This window comes from Pyxicephalus adspersus, chromosome 12 (assembly GCF_032062135.1).
Source record: "Pyxicephalus adspersus chromosome 12, UCB_Pads_2.0, whole genome shotgun sequence".
NCBI lineage: Eukaryota > Metazoa > Chordata > Amphibia > Anura > Pyxicephalidae > Pyxicephalus > Pyxicephalus adspersus.
Genome location: NC_092869.1, coordinates 23,123,662 through 23,147,182, shown reverse-complemented (window position 1 = coordinate 23,147,182; position 23,521 = coordinate 23,123,662). Strand labels below are relative to the sequence as shown.

General features: G+C 36.7%; 1 protein-coding gene across 2 annotated transcripts in view; it reads left to right on the top strand.

Annotated features, from left to right (window-relative positions):
* GPR176 (G protein-coupled receptor 176) overlaps positions 1 to 17,069 on the top strand; it is a 41,122-nt gene extending 24,053 nt beyond the window's left edge. Inside the window, exons 2-3 of one of the 2 annotated variants that reach the window (XM_072428367.1) lie at positions 11,022 to 11,274; positions 13,316 to 17,069. In XM_072428367.1, coding sequence (XP_072284468.1) covers positions 11,087 to 11,274; positions 13,316 to 14,426 — 1,299 coding nt within the window. In that variant the 5' untranslated portion in view covers positions 11,022 to 11,086 and the 3' untranslated portion in view covers positions 14,427 to 17,069. The remainder of the gene's footprint in view (positions 1 to 11,021; positions 11,275 to 13,315) is intronic. The other variant, XM_072428365.1, reaches the window with a different exon arrangement.
* Positions 17,070 to 23,521: the final 6,452 nt, after the last annotated feature.

The window sequence follows — 23,521 nt, the reverse complement described above, 5'->3', positions numbered from 1 at the left end:
TATGTTATGTTAATGTATGCTTGCAAATCAAAAGTGTAAATGTATTTATTTATTTGTCATTTATTTATTATTGGATATTTGTTAATTACTTGAATGGTTAATTTACTTAATGGTGTTTAAATAAACGGCTGCTTGCCAGCTAATTTAAATCCAAGATTGGTGTCTGGGTATTAAATGGTGGGGGAGTGCTTGGAAAGCAGGTGGGGGGTCGGGGGAGGCTGAGGTTCTGATGGTGGTGGCGAAAGATGAGCTAGAAAGTCCGAGCTAGCCTTGTCATGTTGGTGTGCTGAAGCCAAGTGGCTATTAGTGTTGGGCTCCTATTTTTGTGCTCCACTCTTTAAGCACTCCTTGCTAAAGAGTATATGGTGTTTGCAAAGAAGATGGTAAATAGTGAAGGTATCAGCTTATATACAGTGCATAGGATGCAAAGCTGGAACTAATTGGGGGATATTTTTTAAAAAAAGGGGTTTTGGAAGTTTCAAACCCAAAGATGAGCTAGGAACAAGTTTGCTCATCTTTAAAATCAATAGTTATTGGAGCTTTGTACACAACATATTTTAAATGATCTGAAATATTGTTGTTGTTTGAACTGAAGCAAAGTTTACTTGTTTTTTTCAACTGCTTCATCTATATATATAAAATTGAATATGTGTATGTATGTGTGTGTGTATGTTCCACCATCATTCAAAAACACATGAAGACATTTCAACCAAATTTGCTAGACATGTGACTGAGACTCATGTGAGTGCACCAGTCATCTTTGTACAGCGCTGTACTATATGTCAGAGCTATATTTGGATGTGTGTATGTATGTGTGTATGTCATCACTAGGAAACGCATCGAGACATTTAAACCAAACTTGCTAGACTGGGACTGAGACACCGCTGATCTTTGTGCAGCGCTGTGGTATATGTCAGAGGTATATTTCCATGTATGTATGTATTGCTCAGTGACAGTGTGCCTTTTGCTTATATTTTTACATACTTTTTTTGGACTCTTATACAAATTTCTGGCCTGTAATAATGCCTTTGAGAAAACGTAAGGCAATTGGCCGAGTGTAATCAAAGGCAAAAAAATGAAACAATGCCATAGACAAGAAAATCACTATATCTTTTTTTCATTCCTTTTCCTGTATAATATATGATTGTAATAAATAAATACCCAGGCAACGCTGGGTAATCAGCTAGTTATTCTATTAGTCAGGATGCAGTGTAAACACACTCTAGATATACATTAAAAGCATTTTAAGCACAAGGCAATTTTTGCTTAAGAACCCTCAAAGTCTAGCGACAATGTACAGTAACCCATATGCACTTTTCTGAGCACTTGTTGAACCTTTGACACTTCTGTGTATATTTTATGTGACCAAGTAATGCAATCATACAAGTGGCATTACAAGATAAATATCTTTGTACTGGAATGCCTAACATATATTTTATTCTACTATGAGCTTATCTTTGTATTTGCTAGAGATCAAACCTTTTGGTATATTCTTTGGTTGTGGGTACCTTGAGGCATATAGGTCAAAGTCAGTTTTCCCTGTTATTAATCAGTTATCCCAATTTATGATGTATCTAGTTGTGGTAGATTCCTTCTGGCCTTTTATTAAAAAACTTTAACAATCTGTGCTCAATTTTATTTCATTTTTTTATATGTATTTTATGTTTTATATATATTTACTATATGTATACAATTTTTGATTTATAAATCAACATTTAATACAATAGATTTTCAGAGCACTATGGGTTATCTAAAAAAAAGCACACAACAGTAGCAATCTACCTTGAGGATATTTTTTTCTTATTAAGCCGCTAATCAAACCAATGACTTAACCTGGTAACCAATTTAATGAGTTATTAAGTTAAGGCATTCAGTTTTGTGTGAAAACTGCTGCCTAAACTACAGAGTTTTGTAAACAAAAGTCTTTACCAACACCCATTCTTTAGAAAGACTTTACCTGCTGGCTGAAAAAAAATAATATTTACTTTATATATTTATTTCTAATGGAAAAATAATTGCTGCATAAGAACTAGGCAAAGCTTTAAAAATTTGTGCTGCAGTAACTGTTCTTATTCTCAGTGCCACTTAAAACCCAACAGCACCAGCTGTATACTGGCAGTGTTAAGTGCTGGAACAGCATGACATAGAACTCACTCGGGGTACAGCACAACACTCACACTTGCTCTAGCATTACAGCTGGGCACTAAATGCTGTTTTGCCTAATCTCTGGAACTAAAAGCAATTTTGATTTATTATATCAAACACTGGCACAATTTTTGGCAATACCACTGAGTTACGCTGCAATCATAAATTTGTGTAAACAGTGTTGCATTGATCTGTTAAACCCAACTCACTTCTTATGTTGGTGCTAGCCTAGAACTGATCTACTTAGTTTGACTTTCCATCAACGTCCATCAAAGCGTAACATCAAAAAAAAAGAAATCTATCCTAAAAGTAAAAGATATCTAAACCCAAGAACAAAAATGTAATTCACTGAAGTTTTGAAGACCTTAGATATGATGGTTGCATTAGGTTTTATTTTTTAGCAAGTACAGAAAATATCTGTTGATCTTGGCTGAACTGAAAACATAAATCGTTATTTTCCTTCTAAAAACTACTAATTGTTTGAAATCTAGTATAGATAACAATCTTGGTTTAAAAAATACAGCAGAGAAGTGTGTTGGACGTTTGTTCTTTACCAGCTAAAAAAAGGGGGGGGGGGGGGGTAAAGGCCTAAAAAAACTAATGCAGCCACATGATTAAAGGAATGGTAAACTGCAATATATTGAATCTTTGTTTCTGGATTTAGAAAAGCTGTAAATATGAAATTTAAAGCTCTGTTAGAGTATGTAAACATTGCAATTATATATTGGTATTATATTCAAGAGACTTTAATGATCATACTGTATATTTTTATTTTGTGAAAAGCCATTTTCCATAGTCGATGTACAGTTTTATAAATATTTGTTGACAATTATGGAATGATGTATAGTCATCTATAAAGACAGAATATGCATATACACTTCTAATATTTCTAGTTTATTGGTATGGAGGTTCTATAACAATACCAAGCACAGCATTAAACATACAGAAAGAGTTAATGTGCCTGACTGTTGATGATTCATCCAAAGACAGCTTTCATCCTGTGAAGCATATTGAGTTTTTCCCTTGCAATTAATATGCCATGTTGCTAGATGCACAGATGGGATATAACACGCATTTGACTACTAGAAGTATATTTTTGCCAGTATTGTTTTAGTGGATTTGTTTATTGCTTTTCCATTATTCCAACCATAAATGTGTTACTACACCCTACTTATTTGGTTTCTCTAGTATATTTGTTAAGTAGATATAGGAAGGTGAAGACATTTTTTTCGTAGCATAGGACCATGTTAGGTAGTTTTCTTCCTAACTTTTCATCCTGCTGACAAAATAGTCCCTAAACAGAAAAAAAAGAAAATCTAAAACTAGACGCGGATGGCAAATCACAGCTGACAAGGGTTTAACCATTCCCTAGAATACTGAAAAAATCAATTTTAATTGCTGTTCTCTGGAGGCGGTTTCATCATTTCTTGCTCTGTCCCACCAGGGCAGGATGCCAAACAACAACAACCAAGAATGGCTTTAAAGTTCTTCTATCTGTTTAGGGAGAAAAAAAAAATGAAATAATAATATTACCATAGGTTTTGAATCTCTCACAATCAATAGAACACGACGACCCCAATCACTTTTTAATCAGGTATGCAAATACATATGGATGTAAGGAATGGAAAGAAACCACAAACAGCACATTCTCTTTATTAGGTAGAAAAAAAAAAAAAAAAAACAAGGAGTCTGGAACTTCCTGACTTAGTCAATATACAACAAAGATTTAGCTTTGACTAGAATCTTGATTTTGCATTTAATACCCCTTAATAACAATTTGAATTGCCCTGAATGTCTGAAATGTATACAGTGCTTTATGGTTGGCTATTAATCTTAAAGGACTCACATCTTAGACCTCCCATCCTACAACTAATTAATCTAATAGAGATATGCATAATTGTATTAGATCTTTATACCCTTAGATAATCTTACCACTTCTGTGCAAGTATATTATGAGTACTACCCATCTTCTTTCATTAATGTATAATCTCCATCATTGTAGAGCTTTAATACACCTCAGACAGAATCCTCACCATGTCAAAGTAAAGGTGATGTTTAAAAAAAAGACAAATCTGGACTTTTATAAAACTGTTATATATTATGTTGTTTAATGCCACTTTTATTAATTCCCCTCAAATTATATTTATTTGCATCTCTGAACTCAATTGTCCTTTTAAATAGGAAAAGCTTTTCCAATTTAACCTATTTTAAATGTTACTTTCCCTTTCATCTATTCCCATCGTCTCTGTAGCACATTATGAATCCCTGGTGTAAAATCAATCATCATTTGTTCTTGACAAGAGTCAAACAAGGAAGAACTTCCACTAAGTATAGTAATGTGTTCATTATGAAACATTGCTAATTCCCTACAAATAAGGGAGTGCTTTTCCCCTTTTTGCTGTGTTTACAAGTTTATTTTTAAATACACTATATGTATTATATTGTATATACAAATATTGCATTTTATTTACAAAAATGACTCAAAATTCACTAGAAATAGGATTCACTTCGACATAGAATTACACATTTTATGAAACTGACTTCCTGAATGACAAGCTACTTTTAGATTATGTGATTTTTATTCTAAAAGCTCCTGTGCTTTTCATGTTTTTTATCTGTTAATCAGCCAGACTCCACAAGATTTTCTTCACATTGTATAGGCATGCATTGTTTAGTTCTCATAAGGTGATCTTGCCATTGGAAGTGACCTTTGATGTCTTGCTTTCCTCCATGTTCAGACTAGAGAATGATGGGGAAGGAAAATACATTTTCCAATCGACCTCATTGATATTTCATCCATTGCCCAAGATTATCTCTGTTCATTTGCAGATCATGCCTTCTCCATATAAGTACCATCAATTCTCTACAGTGTAGAACGAATTGTTTTTTATCAGGGCTATAAAGATGTTTATTTTAATTACAATATAGATGTTTGTGTGTAGGAACATATTGATGGAATGTGACATTCCTGAGCATGCATGGAAATAATCCAGATTAGATGTGCAGAAGTAGTTTGATGTTACTTTAGGTTAGATGAGGCCATATGTCTGGGAAGACTGACAAGGCTCTGCTTTTATTCCATTCGTTCTCAGTTTAAGTATTATGGAAATAACAGCTGTCATCAGAATTGAAACATTTTCTGTTGTAGTCATAAACTCAGGAATACACTCAATTTAACACCAAGGAGATGTTATTTATCTTGTGCAATGGTCTCTTCAGAAGTAACAGCCAAGCACTTGTAGATAGTGTTACTATCAAGAGTACAAACGCTGAGGTTCCGGCTCAGGACTTCATAAGACACTGCATAAAGTTCTGACAGTAAAAAATTTCTTGCATCTAAAAAATACATTAAGCCTAGAGAACAAGCTTGTACAAGCAAACGAGACTGATAAATACTGGAATCAATTTGGATTGAAGCCAACCTTACATTCAGGGGCATGGCTTATAAAAATTTCATAGTTCCCACTTGAGACAGGGGGCAATCCCCAGGCAAAACAGCTATTTTCTATGGACTAACAAAAACATTTGCTATTGTATAATGTAAACAAAAATCAGAATACATTAGAATGCACACCGCTAGCAAGCCAAAGAGATTTATCTGTTTGGAGTGGTCAGAGACTGACAAGGGGGCAGTGCTGACTTTTATGCATTCACTCTGTAACAAATGTATTTGTAAAAAAAAAAGAATTTATATGAATAGTTAAAAAATATACAAAACCAAACTCCATACTACACATGCTGTTTTTTAAAAAAAAAATTTACCAAAAACTGTTATAGTTTTTTTTTATTTTAGGTCTTTATTGTGGTTCATGAAGAACTGAAATCAGTAATCATACAAATAAAAAAAACACGACAAATAGTTTTGTACAGAAATAATGAGTAAACAACTGCATAGTGAGACATTTTAAACTAAGACGTGTGTCAGAGAAGTGTTTAAATAGGGGAAAATGCCCCTAAAACACGCCCAAAAAACAACAACATTATGTCAGTGGAGGCATTTATAGGTTTTTCTACGCATTTTGGAAGGAGTTTTACCTCTGGTTTGGAATAGTCTATTGCAGTGGCGCCCAATTTTTTTCATCTGGGGGCCGCATTTGACATTGGGATAAAACTTGCGGGCCACAATGAAAACAAACATTAAAGATGTATGTTTACAAACAGAATAGTTTTAAATAAAAATTTTAAATGTTTCTAGTTACCATAACGTACATGCACCAAATAAAGGAAAATGACAGACAAATCAAGAATTTATACACTCACTCATTTTATTATTGCTCATTTCATTAATGAAAGATACAAACTAAAGCTATCATACAGTGTTGGCCGTTTATATATTGCTCCCTCATTCACCATTCCCGTACCAAGGAGCAGAAACTACTCTGTACAATACATCCTGTCAGTTATAGGGGGCCATTAACCTTCTTTGTATCCCAAAATCTCTGCAATGGATACTTCTAGAGAAATGCAATTCATGTGACAGATAGCCAAGGGGTACATACTACTACATCTGCAGGTCCCTACATCTCCCCGTTCACAGAAGGTGGCCGGATATGTGTTACAGGGTAGCACCGTATGACAGGTATAGTTTTCCTGTGATGTGATGACGCTGCAGCAATAACATTTTAGGGGGAGTTATCCACAAGAGTCCCCCATTTATCATACATTTTATTATACCTATAGCTCCCCTTTCAGGAAATATTGGCATTCAAAGAACATAAGGGAACGCCATGGTATGGTAACTGTGATAAAAATTTAGTGGGGGGGGGGGGGGTAGCCACAAGAGCCACTCACGTATCCTACATTTCTCCTTCTCTACTATAAGGAGAAATTGGGGTTCACAGAAGGTAAGTGACCAGCTATGTGTGATAAGGTAGCAAGGTATGGCAGGTATAGTTTTTCATATCTTGTGATGGTGCCATAGTGATGAAATTTTAGGGGAAGTTAGCCACGAGTCCTGGCCATCGGGCGTAGGTTGGGCGCCCCTGGTCTATTGGAATGAATGAGAACTTCAAACAATAAGGTTTAAACACATCTAAGCAAGTTTAAGCACATCTAATGTGCTATTTTTATTTATATGTGATGTAAAAGCAAAGTGGGCCTAATCTCTATCCTAAGTCTAAAAGAGGTTTCACATCACTCTAGTAAATAGGAATATTACAGCATGCTTTGGAAGAATCTGTTTAAATAAACAGTGTTTGGTGTAACTGATCTAAAGGCAGGCGGATATGCTCCTTATCATCTCAATTATAGAAGAGCTCTTACATGTTCAAGTGTTAAACTAATCATATAGTTCATTTTGAGTGATTGACCATGTAATCATACCAAGTGTATAGCTGTGGGCTTCCAGGGACAAAGGCCTAAAAGCAGTAGGAGTAACCATAGGAATATTTGTCTATGTCTATGGTTAACATGAGAAACCTTGATTTATTCTGTATTTCGTTCTCCAACCTGGATAATTTTATGTACTGATTTTTTGTACATGTATAAATATTTATTCCTACTGTATATATACTACTGAAAAAAATATACTGTATGAACTCAAGTATAAGCCAAGAACTGTGACCTGAGCACTGCCATAGATAACCATAATGTCCTTGCAAATAGAAACTTAAAATTGCCTCTGGTGTCAACGTCCATGTGATAATGCTTGATCTGGTGATAAGTCCAAGTACTGAATTGTAAGGAGCAGGTGTGGGCCTGTTCACCCCTCTTCCCATACCAAAAAGTGGTCTTTAGAGCACTGACAGCATTCTAGGATTAATGAATGTAAAAACAAAGACCACTGTCCAAGTCGGTTAATTCATTTTTACCAGGGCACAGACGTATTTCTGTTAAAGCTTCCTAAAACATGCTTTGGCTTATAACATTTTATATTCCTTTCACTTCAAAGGTATTTTAGCTGCAGGGTAAAAATGTTCATGCAGCTAATGTACCAGCAGAAAGTAGATCCTGTACCCTTCAGTGATTTCAAATACCAAAGACTAAACCTTGCTGATTACAAACTTCCAAAGCCTCCAAAGCAAAAAAAAAAAAAAAAAGTTGTCCTGCTGCCTAAATTAGATCATGAAAAATCATCTTTTTAGGTGAAAACATTGTTATGTGATGGTAATCTTAGAGAGACTATTCTTCTGCTGCGTGCAAGAGACCATTCCATAACTCAATTTGCATCACTACACAAAGGCATTTAAAGAGCTATTTTGAACATGTAATATTAAACTGTGAATAGCTAATGCTACCTAGGAACCATTGGGGTTGATTTACTAAAGATGTATAGGGTGTTTGCTTACCAAAGATAATTAATATTTTGCTGGAGTAGTTTCACCCAGTTTAGTAAATTCAGTAAAATGTAGACATTTAAAAATACCTAATTACATGCAAGGATTAGTAAATGCACAATTTTATTTGTACATGATTGGATCGTTGAGGTCAGAAAAGCTTCACTAACTCACTTTAAAAAATAAACAGCAAATGTTCCTTTAGTAAAGCTACGTACACACTTCCAACTATTATCGTTGGAAAACGAACGACGAACGATTCTGCACGATATCTACGAACAATCGTATAGCACCGATCCTGCACATAGAGATAACGACACGATCGTTCGTAGATATTGTACACACAATAGATACGATCGTTTAAGCGATAGAGGAACTATGTGCATGACAGGAAAGTGAATGAACGTTCGTTCATTACGCATGCTCAGATCATGGACGATCAACGAACGACCGTACACACGAACGATGTTCAACGATCGTCGTCCAATCCGATCCGCCGGTCCGGTCGTTCGTTTCCAGCGACTTTCCTCGTTCGTCGGCGTCGTTGGTTACTTTTTTACGAACGATTTTTTGCCCAATCGATCGTTCGTCGTTCGATTGGAACGATAAAAATTGGAAGTGTGTACGCACCTTTAGTCATACCACACAGTAAGCATTCCCCAGGTGTATATCAAACTGCTGATATGCCCCCAGGAGCAGCAAAGAACAGGTTAACATGGTTAACCAACATACATTGTCCTTGCCTTTGTAGTGTTGGGTATTCATCCAGAGAAGGAAAAGCAATCGCATTGTCAGAAGTGGCATGTCACTTCCAGAAACTGCAGTGCACCTCCACCATCATACAGATGTGTGCACAAAATGGTTCTCAAGTGCCCCTTTTTTGGTAAAATAGGATTGGTTGGGAGTGCAGTCAAGTGGTGTGTTCAACTGCAAGTCTGAAATGTACCCCACTGCAACTGTACTAATGTGATAAACTTTATATAAAAAAAGAACTTATGCATACATTCACATTTACATTCACTGTTTTATTCCTCATCTAAATCCCAAACAAGGCAAATTCTCAAGTAATGTTAAATTATTATTATTACCTAATATGAACTTAACTTGAAATTTAAAAAAAAATAATTGTGTAGCTGTGCTTGGTATTAAACTTTATTGGATGCGTACAATGGTCCAAAACAGCAGCAAGATCACACAACTTAGTTTACCCCAGGGATCGCCCATTTTTATATCATCTAACTGGGAAGAGTCAGGCAGGGAAAAGCGGACTCTACTTTATGAGTATCCAGAACATGTGAGCGTCAGCACTCAATTATACAATATCCGTAGTTAACAATTATACACTGATCTTAACCAATCAAATCGTTACGTTACCATTGTAGCCCTTTTTGACCAATCCTCCTTGTTACATTATGTTGTGAATACAAACTTGCAATTGTTAGTATTTGATTAAATTCTGTATTTTACCAGCTGTTTCTCAATGACCCATTGGGGCACAACAGCTATAACTTTTCCTTATCAGGACATTCTCACAAGTGTGAAAAGGAGGACACAAGTTGTTCACAAAGGCACAGATCAGACAGTTTACACAAATCCACCTGTACATCCACAATAGGTGTTTTCAGTATTCCATGCTTTGTATTTCACTGGTAAAAAAGGTTAAATATGAGGTGGCTCTTATCAGAAACAGATCAGAAAGTCTCACAGTTCATGCAACAATGTTCTGTACACTTTTATAGTACACTTTTATAGTAAAGTGTATGGTCAGTGTAATGGGTCTGGGCACACAAACCACAACCAACTCCAGATATCCTTCTATCACGTTTTATTAATGTCATAAAACACGACAAGGGTTAAGTCCAAATAAGCAAAGTACAGGAGGGTAAGGCAAAGGCAGGTCAGGAACAATCCGAGGTCAGGGCAGGCAGCAGACAAAAATGGTCATTAACAATCCGAGGTCAGGGCAGGCAGAGTTCAGGCAAGAGTTAGGTTTAGACCAGGTCGCTATGGAAATGACAAATGGGATAAGCATAAACCAATACAAGGACGCACCCAAGCACACTGTGTTCACAAAGGCTTATAGCGGGCAATGGTGTACAGGACAGGCTATCCTTAAATGGCCAGAGTGACCAATGACCTTGCGCCACCTGGCACCATTTGATTGGACAGTAACTGAATCAATTTGAATTCAAACAAACTATGTCCCGCCCCGCGGCGAGGCAGCCGAGTCCAGCCAACATCCAAAGGAGTGCTGAGAACAAGAGTTTCTGTAACCACGTCCATAGAGATGCAAAGGATGCCGCCTGGCCGAACACTAGTTTGGCCAGGACGGATCCCTCCGCCTTCAGAGAGAGACACGCTGCGAGCAGAGCAGCAGCCTCGGCCATGCTGCCTGCTACAGCAGCGTCTCCCTCTGCAGCTGGGATCCCCAGGGACGCCGCGGGCTCGCAGTACGGGTAAGTTCCTTACAGTCAGCTAAAAGAAGATTGTACAATCAGATTGTAACATGTGCTGCCAAGTTTAAATACAAAAAAACTATGTATATAACTATGTATAAAATATTTTTTTCGGGATGGTAATTTTTATTTTTTCTGTTTTCAGGGAACTTTATTGTCCTTTGGTCAACCTGTAGAACCACCGTACTCAAATCTGTGACAAATAGGTTTATGAAGAATCTTGCTTGTTCTGGGATCTGTGCCAGCTTGGTGTGTGTGCCTTTCGATATTGTGCTCAGTGCCAACCCTCAGTGCTGCTGGTGGATTTACACCCTGCTCTTCTGTAAGACCATCAAATTCCTGCACAAAGTCTTCTGCTCTGTGACCATCCTTAGTTTTGCTGCCATTGCCTTGGACAGGTAAATACAGTGACTTACAATTGTCACTGCTACAGAAAATATTAAACATTCTCTTGATGGTGTATTTTTAAGTTGTGATAACATGAGCAATGCAATAAAAGTTTATATTTGTATGTGGTCGTATACCCATTTAGGTTGTAAGCCAAACTCTGGGTTTTTTATAGGAAGCATGACTTAGGCAGGAATGTCCTTACTCCAAAAGTAGTGTTTGCTTTGGTAGCTAGGCTGTAGTAAACCAACCAGAGCTTTCTTTATGTAATAGCTTTCCAAAAGTTTTTAGATTGCATTCACTTGCTGCTGTGAAGATGTTTCCAAGCAGACATAATGAAAGGGCAATCACTGGATTATGGTTTTTGTTCCATCACAGCCAACTTCTGAGGGTTTTGCTAAGTAGTGAAACCTAGTGGGGAAAGAGGTAGCAAATGTTTGGGATGACCTTGTAGAAGAAATGCTGAAAATAAGGTCCAGTCTATGAGGCTTTGACTAACCCTTTCAGATTCTTGAGCTCGGGGACTTTCCCTAACCCATTCTGTCCTTGTATGATGAAGGTTTTGGAGAAACTAATTCTAAACATGTTTTGGCTGAGAACTATGGGCTGGAAAATGTCTAGTAAAAACTCAGCCTAATCAGCTTTATAACATAAAAACAAGATAAAAGGTGACTGGGGTTTGTAGGCTAAATATGACAAATGTATTATGTGGTAAGTCATATTCATAATCATACAATGCACAATCAATACATATTCATATCATAAAATAAGGTAAAGTGGTCCCATTCCCAAATAAAAGATGAGGAGGGGATATGTTGCGACTTGTATGCCAGACATATGAATTCCCTGACTAGTGAAAACTTTACAGTTAAATAACTGAATGTTGACACGTTTTGCCTGTACTGGCTTCCTCAGGGGACTTGTGAACCACACAATGTAAAGTTTGAAGTGTATGCACTAAATTAATGCAGGGATCAATTCAACAGATAGGGAGTATGGTAACATCTTGGTCATGTGCCTGCATCAGTGATAGTAGTTCATGAAAAAAGCACCAGATGGTGGTGCTGTTACAAAAATGGAAGCAGCAAGATTGCTGCTCAGGGGACTGCTTCAAACTTCAAATTGTGCGGTTCACAAGTCCCCTGGGAAGCCAGTACTGGCGAAACTAGTCGGGACCCAACATTCAGTTATTTAACTATAAAGTTTTCACTAGTCAGGGAAATTATATGTCTAGCATACAAGTCCCAACATATTCCCTCCTCAACTTTGATTAGGGTTTGATTAGGGGATGGGACCACTTTACGTTATTTTATGATATGAATATGTATTGATTGTGCATTGTATGAATATGAATATGACTTACCACACAATACATTTCTCATAATTAGCCTACAAACCCCAGTCTCCTCTTGTCTTGTTTTTGTACTTATACGTACCCCTGGGGTTTGTAGGCTTGTAACATATATTTTTTGACAAATCTTCCTAAGGGCAGGTAGTTTCCATTCTCTCTTTTTCTACTTACCTGCTTTATAACATGGCAAGAAAAATCCCCCTGTTTCTGGACTCAAACACCTAAATGTTTGTGCTATTTATATCAGGCGACCTGAGTATTGGTAAGTGAGTCACTCCTAAAGATACTTGCTGGTGGTCATTGTAGTTGAAACTGGACCAGCTACTGCAGTTAGGAAACCACAGAAAGCCTAGGTTTCTGTTTCCTGGCCAAACACTGGGAAACTTTGTAGGGAAACACCTAGATTTGTGTGTGTGTTTTTTTGTTTGGAATTTTTACTTTATAACTCAGTCCTACAATAGTCAACAATTAAAATCCTAAAAATGCCAAAGTTACTGGTGGCCAAATATATACCCACCCACACAATTTGAATCAGACCCTGACTGGGGCTTATAGGAATATCAGCCTGTCTTCACTGTTAGGGAGATTGAGCACTATTGTCATAGAACAGAGTGTTACTACTGCACTATTTGACTTTTTCTTATAAAATTATTAGCCTACTGTGATTTTTTTGTAATATATGTTATGTTTTTATACCACAGGTATTACTCTGTATTGTACCCTCTAGAGAGGAAGATATCAGATGCCAAGGCCAGAGACTTGTTGATCTACATTTGGACACATGCAGTAGTTGCCAGTGTCCCTGTTTTCGCTGTGACTAATGTGACTGACATCTATGCCATGTCCACCTGCTCCCCCTCATGGGGCTACTCCCTGGGTCACTTGATATATGTCCTGGTGTACAATGTCACCACTGTTCTAGTACCAGTTGCTGTGGTTTTCTTATTTATGCTACTCATCCGCAGAGCATTAAGTGCCAGCCAAAAGAAGAAGGTGATTATAGCAGCTCTGAGGACTCCACAAAACTCTATATCTATTCCCTATGTTTCACAAAAAGAGGCTGAACTGCATGTAATGCTGCTGTCCATGGTCCTGGTTTTCATCCTCTGCAGCGTTCCATATGTGACAATGATTGTTTATCGCACTGTGCTCAATGTTTCTCATATCTCTGACTTTCTATTACTCACCGCCATATGGTTGCCTAAGGTTTCCCTTCTCACAAACCCTTTACTTTTCTTAACTGTCAACAAATCTGTGCGTAAATGTGTGGTGGGCACCATAGTTCAACTTCATCGACGGTACAGCAGAAGAAACGTGGTGAACCTGGGATCAGTGGCAGAGGTGAATTTGGAGCCCAGTGTACGCTCAGGGAGCCAGCTACTAGAGATGTTCCATATAGGACAACAACAGATATTCAGATCTGTGGAAGAAGATGAGGAAAATGAGATAAAGTCAGAAGCTTCCAGGAGTTACAGACTAAAAGAAACAATTCCCAGTAGTAAAGTTGAGGAGGAACATACGCTGGTTCAAAAACTAATCCCGCAGGGTGCTGAATCTGCATCTCAGGTGGCCCCTGTGATGCCTGGAGAAGCCGAAATGCTTAATGACAAATATGCCATGCAGTTTGGGTTTGGGCCCTTTGAATTGCCCCCACAATGGCTGTCTGATAAACGGAACAGCAAAAAGCGTCTTTTACCACCTCTTGGAAATACCCCTGAGGAACTTATCCAAACAAAGCAGCCTAAATGTAAAACAGAGCGTAAATTAAGCAGGAACAATAAAGTTTGTATTTTTCCTAAAGTAGACTCTTAGCCTAGCCTAGTCTAACTCCTACAGATCTGAGCTCCATCTTGTTATAAATGCCAAAAAATGTACGCAACAGGAAGGAGACCCACAATCAAAGTGTTCCTTATTACAATGGACAGCGTGCATGCAGGGAAAGCTTATTTACAGTGTGCTCTCTGTACAGCTGTGATATCATTTGACAAACCAGAAAAAACAACTTCACGATATTTTGGTGCTGGCCAAAAGCATCAGTTCTTCAGAAATACCTATATACACCCTATGTTTCCCTTAAATGCCCACTCTTGGCAGTATATAAAACAATGGCAGTACTTTGGTGGTACTTGCCCTGTTCAAACACCCTGGGCCTCAGGTTCACTTTCATTCAACAAGTGACACTTCAGAATGTGACTACAGCTTTGGTCATATAATGATCATATTTTTAATTGCTGTCATTGTCAGTGTTTGTCTAATCAGAAATGTTTGAAAATGTAATCATACATCCCATAAACTAATAAACATACAATAAAGAGAACCAACTATGAATTGGTTTAGGCAATATTCTGAACTTTTAGCATTAAAATCTAAAATGACTATTTATTTTGTCCTCCCTGTCCACTACCTAAAACATGTAATAAAAGTCTAAAAAACATCAGTAGGGGGAAAATGTTTCATAATATACTCACCCGTCTTATGGCTTCCATCCATGGCATTTAGGCAAGGGTGATGCAATCTTCCTTCTGGCCAGATTTAGGAAATATAGAGTAGCCCAAATGGCTCTGGGAAGATGTTCTCAGTATAGTGCTTCAGTACCTTCTCACAGGTCTTTTTCACACATACCATGAAAAACTGCACAGTTAGCCAATTACAGACATATAGAAATCTGCTGCTATGCTCCTAGGAGTAGTGAACTTTGCCAGGGGTCAAGGCATTTGCACACTTTGCCCTTGCAATAGTGGTGAATGGCGCAGCTCTTCCTCCAGATGAGGAAAAGCAACTGTAAAGGCGGAAGCAATATGTTGCTTCTAGGAACCATGACCCAGCCTCACTGCAATGCAACCGTGTGCAAACCCATAAACAAAATGGTCCCATTCATTTGACTATTTCCTGGGATTTATGTTAGCAAGATGATTATGCTGGTCCCTGTACAAGTGAAGCTAAAGAAAAGGTGAGTATATTATTTATATTTTTCATAAATGTGCAGGACTCAGATTTATATTGTTCCTCAATATTAGCTGTACCTTTAGACATCTGTGTTGGACATTTCAGCTAGTGTAAGAAGATCAGGGATATACTAAAGTGAAATACTGATTTACTAAAGGAATACATTGTATAAATGTTTACTCAAGTTATCCAATCAAGTGAAAAGCAAACTATTGTATCATTTTAATCTGTAATTCATTGGATAACTGATGTGAATGTTCACACAATTTCTTGTTAGTAAATTATTCCAATTGTTAACCAGCTCCTAAGTGTGCAGTGTTTGAGATCAAACAGAATAAGCAAAGCTAATTTTTTAAACTATTATTCTAAGTCTGTCTGCACAATTGAAGTTTAGGATAAAATATTCATATTTTTTTTTTTTTTATCTGCCCGGTTTTCTTTAAAGTGTTTAATGCATGTAACCACAAGTATTTCCAGTACCCTTTTATTTTAAGTTAACTTCAAAGACTTAAATCAGTCTGACTCTGAAGGTACTACCAATAAAAGTACAACATTTGCAGAAACTAGCTAGAACCTCTATAATCAGCCTGATTAAATTACAAAATACCGTGATGTGCAGTTACCCATAAAAAATAATTTGTCTTCAAAGTAGTTACATCAGTAAAAGATCATTTCTGACTGGTTGGTATGACTTACTCTAGCTTGCCTTACTGAATGCCTGATAAATTATAACTTTCCAGACAATGCATTACGTTTGCGTTATTAAATATTTACCTTATTATATCTGTATATACTCGAACAATTAAGTTCCTTATAGAGCGGTTGTGTTAAACTTGCAAGCAAAAAGTTTGACACACAGATTCCAATGGTATATGGGATGTGTCTACAAGGGGTGAAGATTAAAATCATTAATAATAATTTCAGGGGTGCTATCATTAGTGTCTTTTATAACAGACCAGAGTTAAATTTTACGTAAAAGAATATTACAACTTTATAGGTAATAAATCTGACATCTGGCCAAACACTCAAATGTATAGTATAGTACAAATAGAAAATATCTAGAAAATATACACATATGCATCCTGTCCTGTTGTAATGTACATTTGCAGCAGGTACCTGTAATCGGTACACCTATAAAGTTTTCATTAATGGGTAGATAACCCTTTTATATAAAGTAAAATTATCTTTCTTTTTTTCCCTTAAAACCCTTTTTCTAACAGTCCAGAGCAGGGGTAGGCAAAATTTTTTGGCCACTGAGCCATTTCAGGGGTTGGGGGGAGTACATTAGGCCGGACTTTGAGTCCCACCCTAATGGCTCCACCCAACACCAGGGAACACCCCCTTAAGTGAAATCCCTCTCCTCCGAATGCATTGCGGAGGAAAGGGATTTCCCTTCAGGGAGCCTTCCTTAATAAATGTGTCGGCGGAATATCAACGCCGGTAGCGGTAAACAGGGGAGCAACAGAAAGGAGGCCTAAAGGCCAGAGTTTGCTGACCCCTGGTCTAGAGTAAAGACTGAATGGGAGCACCAGAAGCCTCCTGGGATACCTACCTCATGAATCCCAGGAAGCTTCCGGTGCTCCCATTCAGTCTTTAGATTCTGGCTGCTTGTTCTAGACAAAGAAGGGGAAAAAATGCTGATCTCATACATGAGCAGTGAGATTGGCACCCTTTTTTCCCATTTACAGCAGGCCAAGTCACCTAATCTCACACCTGTGCACTGTGAGATTGGGTGATGTAGCCAGAAGAAGAAAGAAGACGGATGAAGATGACAGTGCCCGGCACTTCCTCGGAATGAAGTGGATTACAGTATGGCGTGGGACCTAATGGAGGATCAGGTTCCAGATCTAAAGTTACAGTTCTAACATTCTAATTAAACTCTACAATTAAAGACGACGTGGTAGCTCAAGTAGCTAGCAATTTTGTGTAGGACACTATCTGCACAAAATTTGCATGTTCTCCCTATGTTCGCGTGGGTTTCGGCCACACACTCCAACTTCTCTGAAACTCCCAAAACATGCAGTTAGTTCAGTTAGCTCGTCCAGAAATTGTTTTTCATATGTGTGGAAAAAAGAAGCAGCAAAGATCACAGTGCTGGGTGGGAATGTTCAATTAGGAAGTAAGTAAGAATAAAACTAAATAAAAATAAACTTTCTAAACTCTACAATTCAGCTCCACTAGGGAGCAAAACATGTTTAAGTGTGCCTATCCTCTGATCACCTTGGTTCATCTGGGACCAAAAATGTTTTGAACTTTACTTTGTACAACCTGCCATTTTCCATTGTGTCTGGATAAGTGCAGCTGGTGGGACCTGTAGTCAAGCTGGTTTTAAAGCTGCCTACTATGTAAAGTGGAGCAGTTCAGCTGTTTTTTTACTGCATTTTGTTTAAAGCAAAACCTTAGTGACTTTTCTTTACCCTCTGTTCAGGGTTCATTCCAATCATTGGCACCAACATTTTTTTTGCAACTTCTTCTGGGTTCCGGCTCTCCTCCTCAATCATTGATGGTACCTAGAATCTGGCTACATTCCTGGCAATTATTATTAATAAACTGCATTTACAGTATATAGTGCCAATAAAATATGCAGAGCTGTACATTAAATAGTGGTAGCAAATGACCAACAGATACAAACAATGACACAGAAGGAGGAGGGGACCCTGTCCAATGAACCTCTCTGTGTGCTGCACTGGGCATGCTATGCAGGCAATGTATAGTATTTTAAATTATATACAATATTTCATATATACATTTCAATAAAATATACAAAATTGGTTGTAGAGAGGAGGAACCATTTGTTTTAGTTTTTTTTAACAGAAGGGGCATTCAGAGATTCTGAGTCCTGTCACCTTTTTGAAAAGCGAGACATTGATACTATACCCAGCCAAATACAAATCAAGCCCTTCTTCAGTAATAGCAGTTATAGCACATGTTATATATTAACAGTTTACAGGGAACATTTATATTATATCAGACATATTACTAAGAACTCTACAATAAACATTAATCAATCACAGTTTTCATATCCTGGCTTTACAGAGTAAATGTAGAGAAATGTCATGTATTAAAATGTTCTCAGCAACTTAACTTTGTGTAACTATGGTACATAATATAGAAAATCTGTATTTTAGATGAATGTATTAGAAGAGTTACAGATCCAGAGTACACACTATAAGATGGAATAAATGTATTTTGGCATTTGCTATAAAAATAATTATATATTTAGCAAGGAGCTAAATGTACATGTTACAAAACTGAAACTAAAGATAACATTGCAAAGTTATTTACAATCTTTCATCATAAAGAAAGGGACTTGGAAACATGGATTTATACTGTTCCTAATGGGTAACTTTTCTGCTTTTGCCATTTTCTTTTAATGTTTTTTTTTATTGTTGTGAGAGTGCAGTATTTTACCAACTCAAACAATGCTGGGCCTACACACAAAGATGTTGTTTCCATTGTAATCACTGAATAAGTGAAATGTACCAACTATACAACTATGTAGTCCAATGGTCTACTCAGACAATCCTTGTAAATTATATACATCAGGCTACATACCTGGTATTTTTGAAGATTTGACAGATTCAGTTTAAATCTTGTATTCACCTTGCCAAAAGGCAAATTTTTAACTGGTTGCCATGGGTTGTTGTGCACTTTGGTTTTCACATCATATAATGAAGTGAGAATGACCTTGCAAGTTGCTGATAGTTTAAAGAAGAACTACTTTAATTAAGCACATTTAAACTGATATCATATTATAACTTTGGTTCAATTTCCAACAACAAAAACAATTTTCAACAACAGCAGTCCTTTTAATTTTTTTTAAAGGTGCTCCATGCCTCTATTATTCATTAACATGTTAAACAATTCCAAAAAAATGAGTTTGTTGTTACATTAACATTATGAATCTGCCAGTAGTGGGGGGTGTATGGCATGCCTTCCAATTATTCCCAAATAATCTAAAGAAAGTGAGGACAGACAAATATTCTAGATGTCAGATTGGGATATGCTCATGTGAATGTTAGTGGCCATCCCAGTTGCAAATACCTTTAGACAAATTGATTATAGGTTGCAAATGGAGCTCCTATTAGTTCTTCAAATAAAATCGCAATATATACATTTAGTCTGGGGTTCTTCTTTAAATACATCTCCTGCTTGCTTTAGAACTTGTTCCATGTTAACATTTTTCCTGGTATTTTATTTTTTTTGTTCAAACTGTTGATGACCTACCAAACTGCCATGTTTCTAGCAGTTTTAGATCCAGTAGAGCTTTGTAGTGTGATATGGGACACTTTCTGAGCGGATTCCTTGGTGCACTTATCTGTTACATGTCCTGTTTAATGTCATTCAGTTTTGCACCAGCAATAGTTTTTCTGTTTTTTTTGCAACCCTTTTGCTATAGCTGATTTTACTTATTTTAGGGTGGCCCCTTTTTAAAAACTGAATGAGCTGTGAAACTTTTTTTAAACTCTTGACATTTATTTTTATACAAAAAGCCACAATAGAGTGCTGGCACAAAATGACCATTGCTCAGTTTATCTTTCAGGACGAGAGGTCTCAGCATGCCAATAGCTCCTGTATAACCTGACTGCTCTTAATCACTGTGATTTTTCAGAAAATAGAGCAAAGTATTAGGTCAGAGATTATTACAGTCGAATGATGCAGAAACTGGCTGGTCTTTAAGTGCATGCATGTAATGATTTTTTTTATAATTATTATATAATAATTATCCTAAAAATTTATATTAGCCTGACTCACACTGGAAAATATTTTATTATATGCACAATGGGTAGTTGGTAAATGCTGTGTTTGCTGTACACTGCAATAAACATGATTAACTGAACAAATTAAACTCATCTTTGCATCAAATAGTGTAAGCTGTTTCATTATTCTCGAATGTGTTGTCTGATTTGTTTCAGTCCACCTCTCTCGGTCTTATTTGAAACGCTTTTTAGAGATTTAGATAAATTACTATTCTATAATATAGAATAGTAGTTTATTAGAATTATAAATTTATGATCATAACATATATTGTATGAATAGATTACTATTCTATATTTTTATAATAAAATAGCTAAATGAAAAATTATCAAGCAAGTTTGCAAATAATTAGAAAAAGTAGTGAACCCAAAAGGAGCCTGAATTTTTTGTTGAAGTTAGTGGTTGCCAAGCCTATATTAGGATCATATGTATACAATAAAAAGAGAAAGAATGGCTTTTTATGGCAACATAAGTGGTTTACTAAATAGAAATTTGTAGATGTGAAGTATGGCACTTTGTTGTGACTGTCCAGCTCAAAATTTGCAAATAATATTGATTAGTATCAATATAAATATAATTATTCACAAATAATATGACTGCAAATATTTCAAATATGTAAGAAATGTTATTTTCTGATATTTGGGTTGTCTTTCCATGGAACAAATGTAACATGTGACAAATCCTTTTTGTTCCAGTGTTCTCAAATATAATTAGAATATGTTAACTATTATATAATGGTGTTGTATGGATTTTCCCCGGTAAATAGAAGCAGTACTGGAAGCAACATTTAAACATTGAGAACCTAATACCCAAAGAACATTCAATTTAGAAGGAAAATATTCTCAAGAACATTCTATAGGAAGAGAAACATGCTGTAAGAACATTATACCCTATTAGAAAATACCAAGCAGCGTCACTAGGAGCCACCTGAGCAAGGAAGCTTAGGGGCCCACCAGCACCATGTAAGTGGCCCCAACTGCCTTACCTGTCAAATGTTTAATCAGAAAAATTACACATAACCATCTTCATATAACTCCATTGCCCTTGTTCTTTTTCAAAACATGACAATTATGCTTTCCATTGTATTGTACAGGCTTAGGATGCAAAGCTGCTGCAAAATGTATGTGGCTTCAAAATACATAATGTGGGAGCTTCACGTCCTAAGCCCGTGTGTTACTCAGGCTACTCTGTATAAGAATAAGTGCACCCCACCTGCTCTTCTATGGAGAACTTTGGAAACAACAATACACCCAGATTACTCCCTGGTGGGGAAGGGAAAATGGAACACACCGCCACACAGGAACAAACCCAGTGACTACCAGGCTCCTTTTCAGACATTTCATCCAGCATGGAGCAGCTACAAAGCTCTAATGGCTCTGTCTATCTGTACTGATTATTGCTGAATGTCAGGGTTCACTTAGATCTGTAACTCACCAGCAGCTGGGTACTAACTGGTTGGCTAAAGACATTTTCACATAATATTTTTAGGCAGCTGGTGGCAGCAGCATTGCCACAAGTTTTTTTCTGATGCTTCATAAAGCTACCAAGGGGGATTACAATAAGAACATTTGATCAGAAATGAAAAACCCCACAGGCATTTGATTTTGCCACATTCATACACATTCACAAATTTAAAAATTATAATACAGAAGAAATGCTGGTTAATTCAAATTTAATGAAAGTACATGCAGCTTTTACAAAGAAAATTTGAGTACAAAATTGGGGCTCCTTACATATCATTGGAGACCCTCATAGCCAAACCTTATATTATTTATTGTGATGTTCAATATTGAAAACTATAGTCTCACTCCCTGGTCTGGATGCCAGCCACTGGTCCGCCCTTACCACTATACCACAATGATTTATACCAATAAGATTACTTTTCCAATTGCCTACTATGCCCTAACATGCTTCTGCAATATATGTCAAATATTTCCATGGGAGACCACTCCTGAATTACGTACAAGGTACACTTATTCACAAGCTCACCTTGCTCCTACATACCTTTTCAGTATATGACAATCAATTTTATTTATATTCATTCTTTAAACAACTATAAGAACTCTTTGTATCCTCAAATTACGGCTATAATACTATCCTAACTCTACAAAAAGATAAGATACATTCGGAAGCCAGAGTACTTCCATATAATCACAAGCTCATATTACCATAGTTCTTATATCCATCTAAAACGTTCATGTAGTTATCCACACTCAAATGAAAAACAATCTTTGGATACCTCAAGTTCAAATAAGTGACATCTTTTTTTTCTTCAAATCTTCTGCTTCACCGGCATCCATAACATCTTAATTACCGTATGGACTGTTATTATTGGAATACCTACATTGTACCATTAAGAAAATTACTGCCTGCTTTCTTTTAACGCTCACATCCATAATGTATTAAGTCTCCTATCCCCTGAGGAAGCCCACTGGGACGAAACGCGTAGAGAATGAGTCTATAGTTTTTGTATTGAACAACACAATAAAAATTTCAAAGGTTTGGCTATGAGGGTCTCCAATAATATGTAAGGAGCCCCAAATTTGTTCTTATGTTAAGGACAATTCCTTGCGGGAAATTACATGTATTCTGATATTTTGGTTTTGTGTAGAATATATGTGAATTTTTTTTTTACTTAGTTTATAATAAAGAATCCTAAAAGATTTGAAATATTTAGTAAGTCACGAAAAGCCATTCATTCCATTCTCTCACTACATGTTTAATTTCAATGGCTTGGCAACTACTAAAGTAGTATTGAGACTATTTTCCTCAAGGATATATCTCTTCTTTTTTTTCTCTTTAAGAAAAATTGAGGACAAGCAACAGGTTTTGTTTAATTCCTTTATCTGTAGTGGTATAGATTTACATTTCCTTTGTTTCCAAACTGCTCTGTTTCCTACAAAGAGCCAATGTCTAAATGTAATAAAATGTGATTCACTGCCTGTGCCAGGGTGGGTAGAGTAGTTCCCATTAGACCTTTTACATAGGGAGTATATATGTAAGCAATTTGTAGCTGGCAAAGAGCTTTATTTTTGCTCCCAGAAGATGAAAATAATAACTGAAAAACATCTGCATATCTTTGATTATAGCAGCATGCACTTCTGATCACTGAGAAACTCCTTGGCCCACAAGAAAAGGCAGTGCATGTTCCCTACTATAAATAATTGGCCTGGCCATTTGGAAATAAGGAAAGAAGGTTTTTC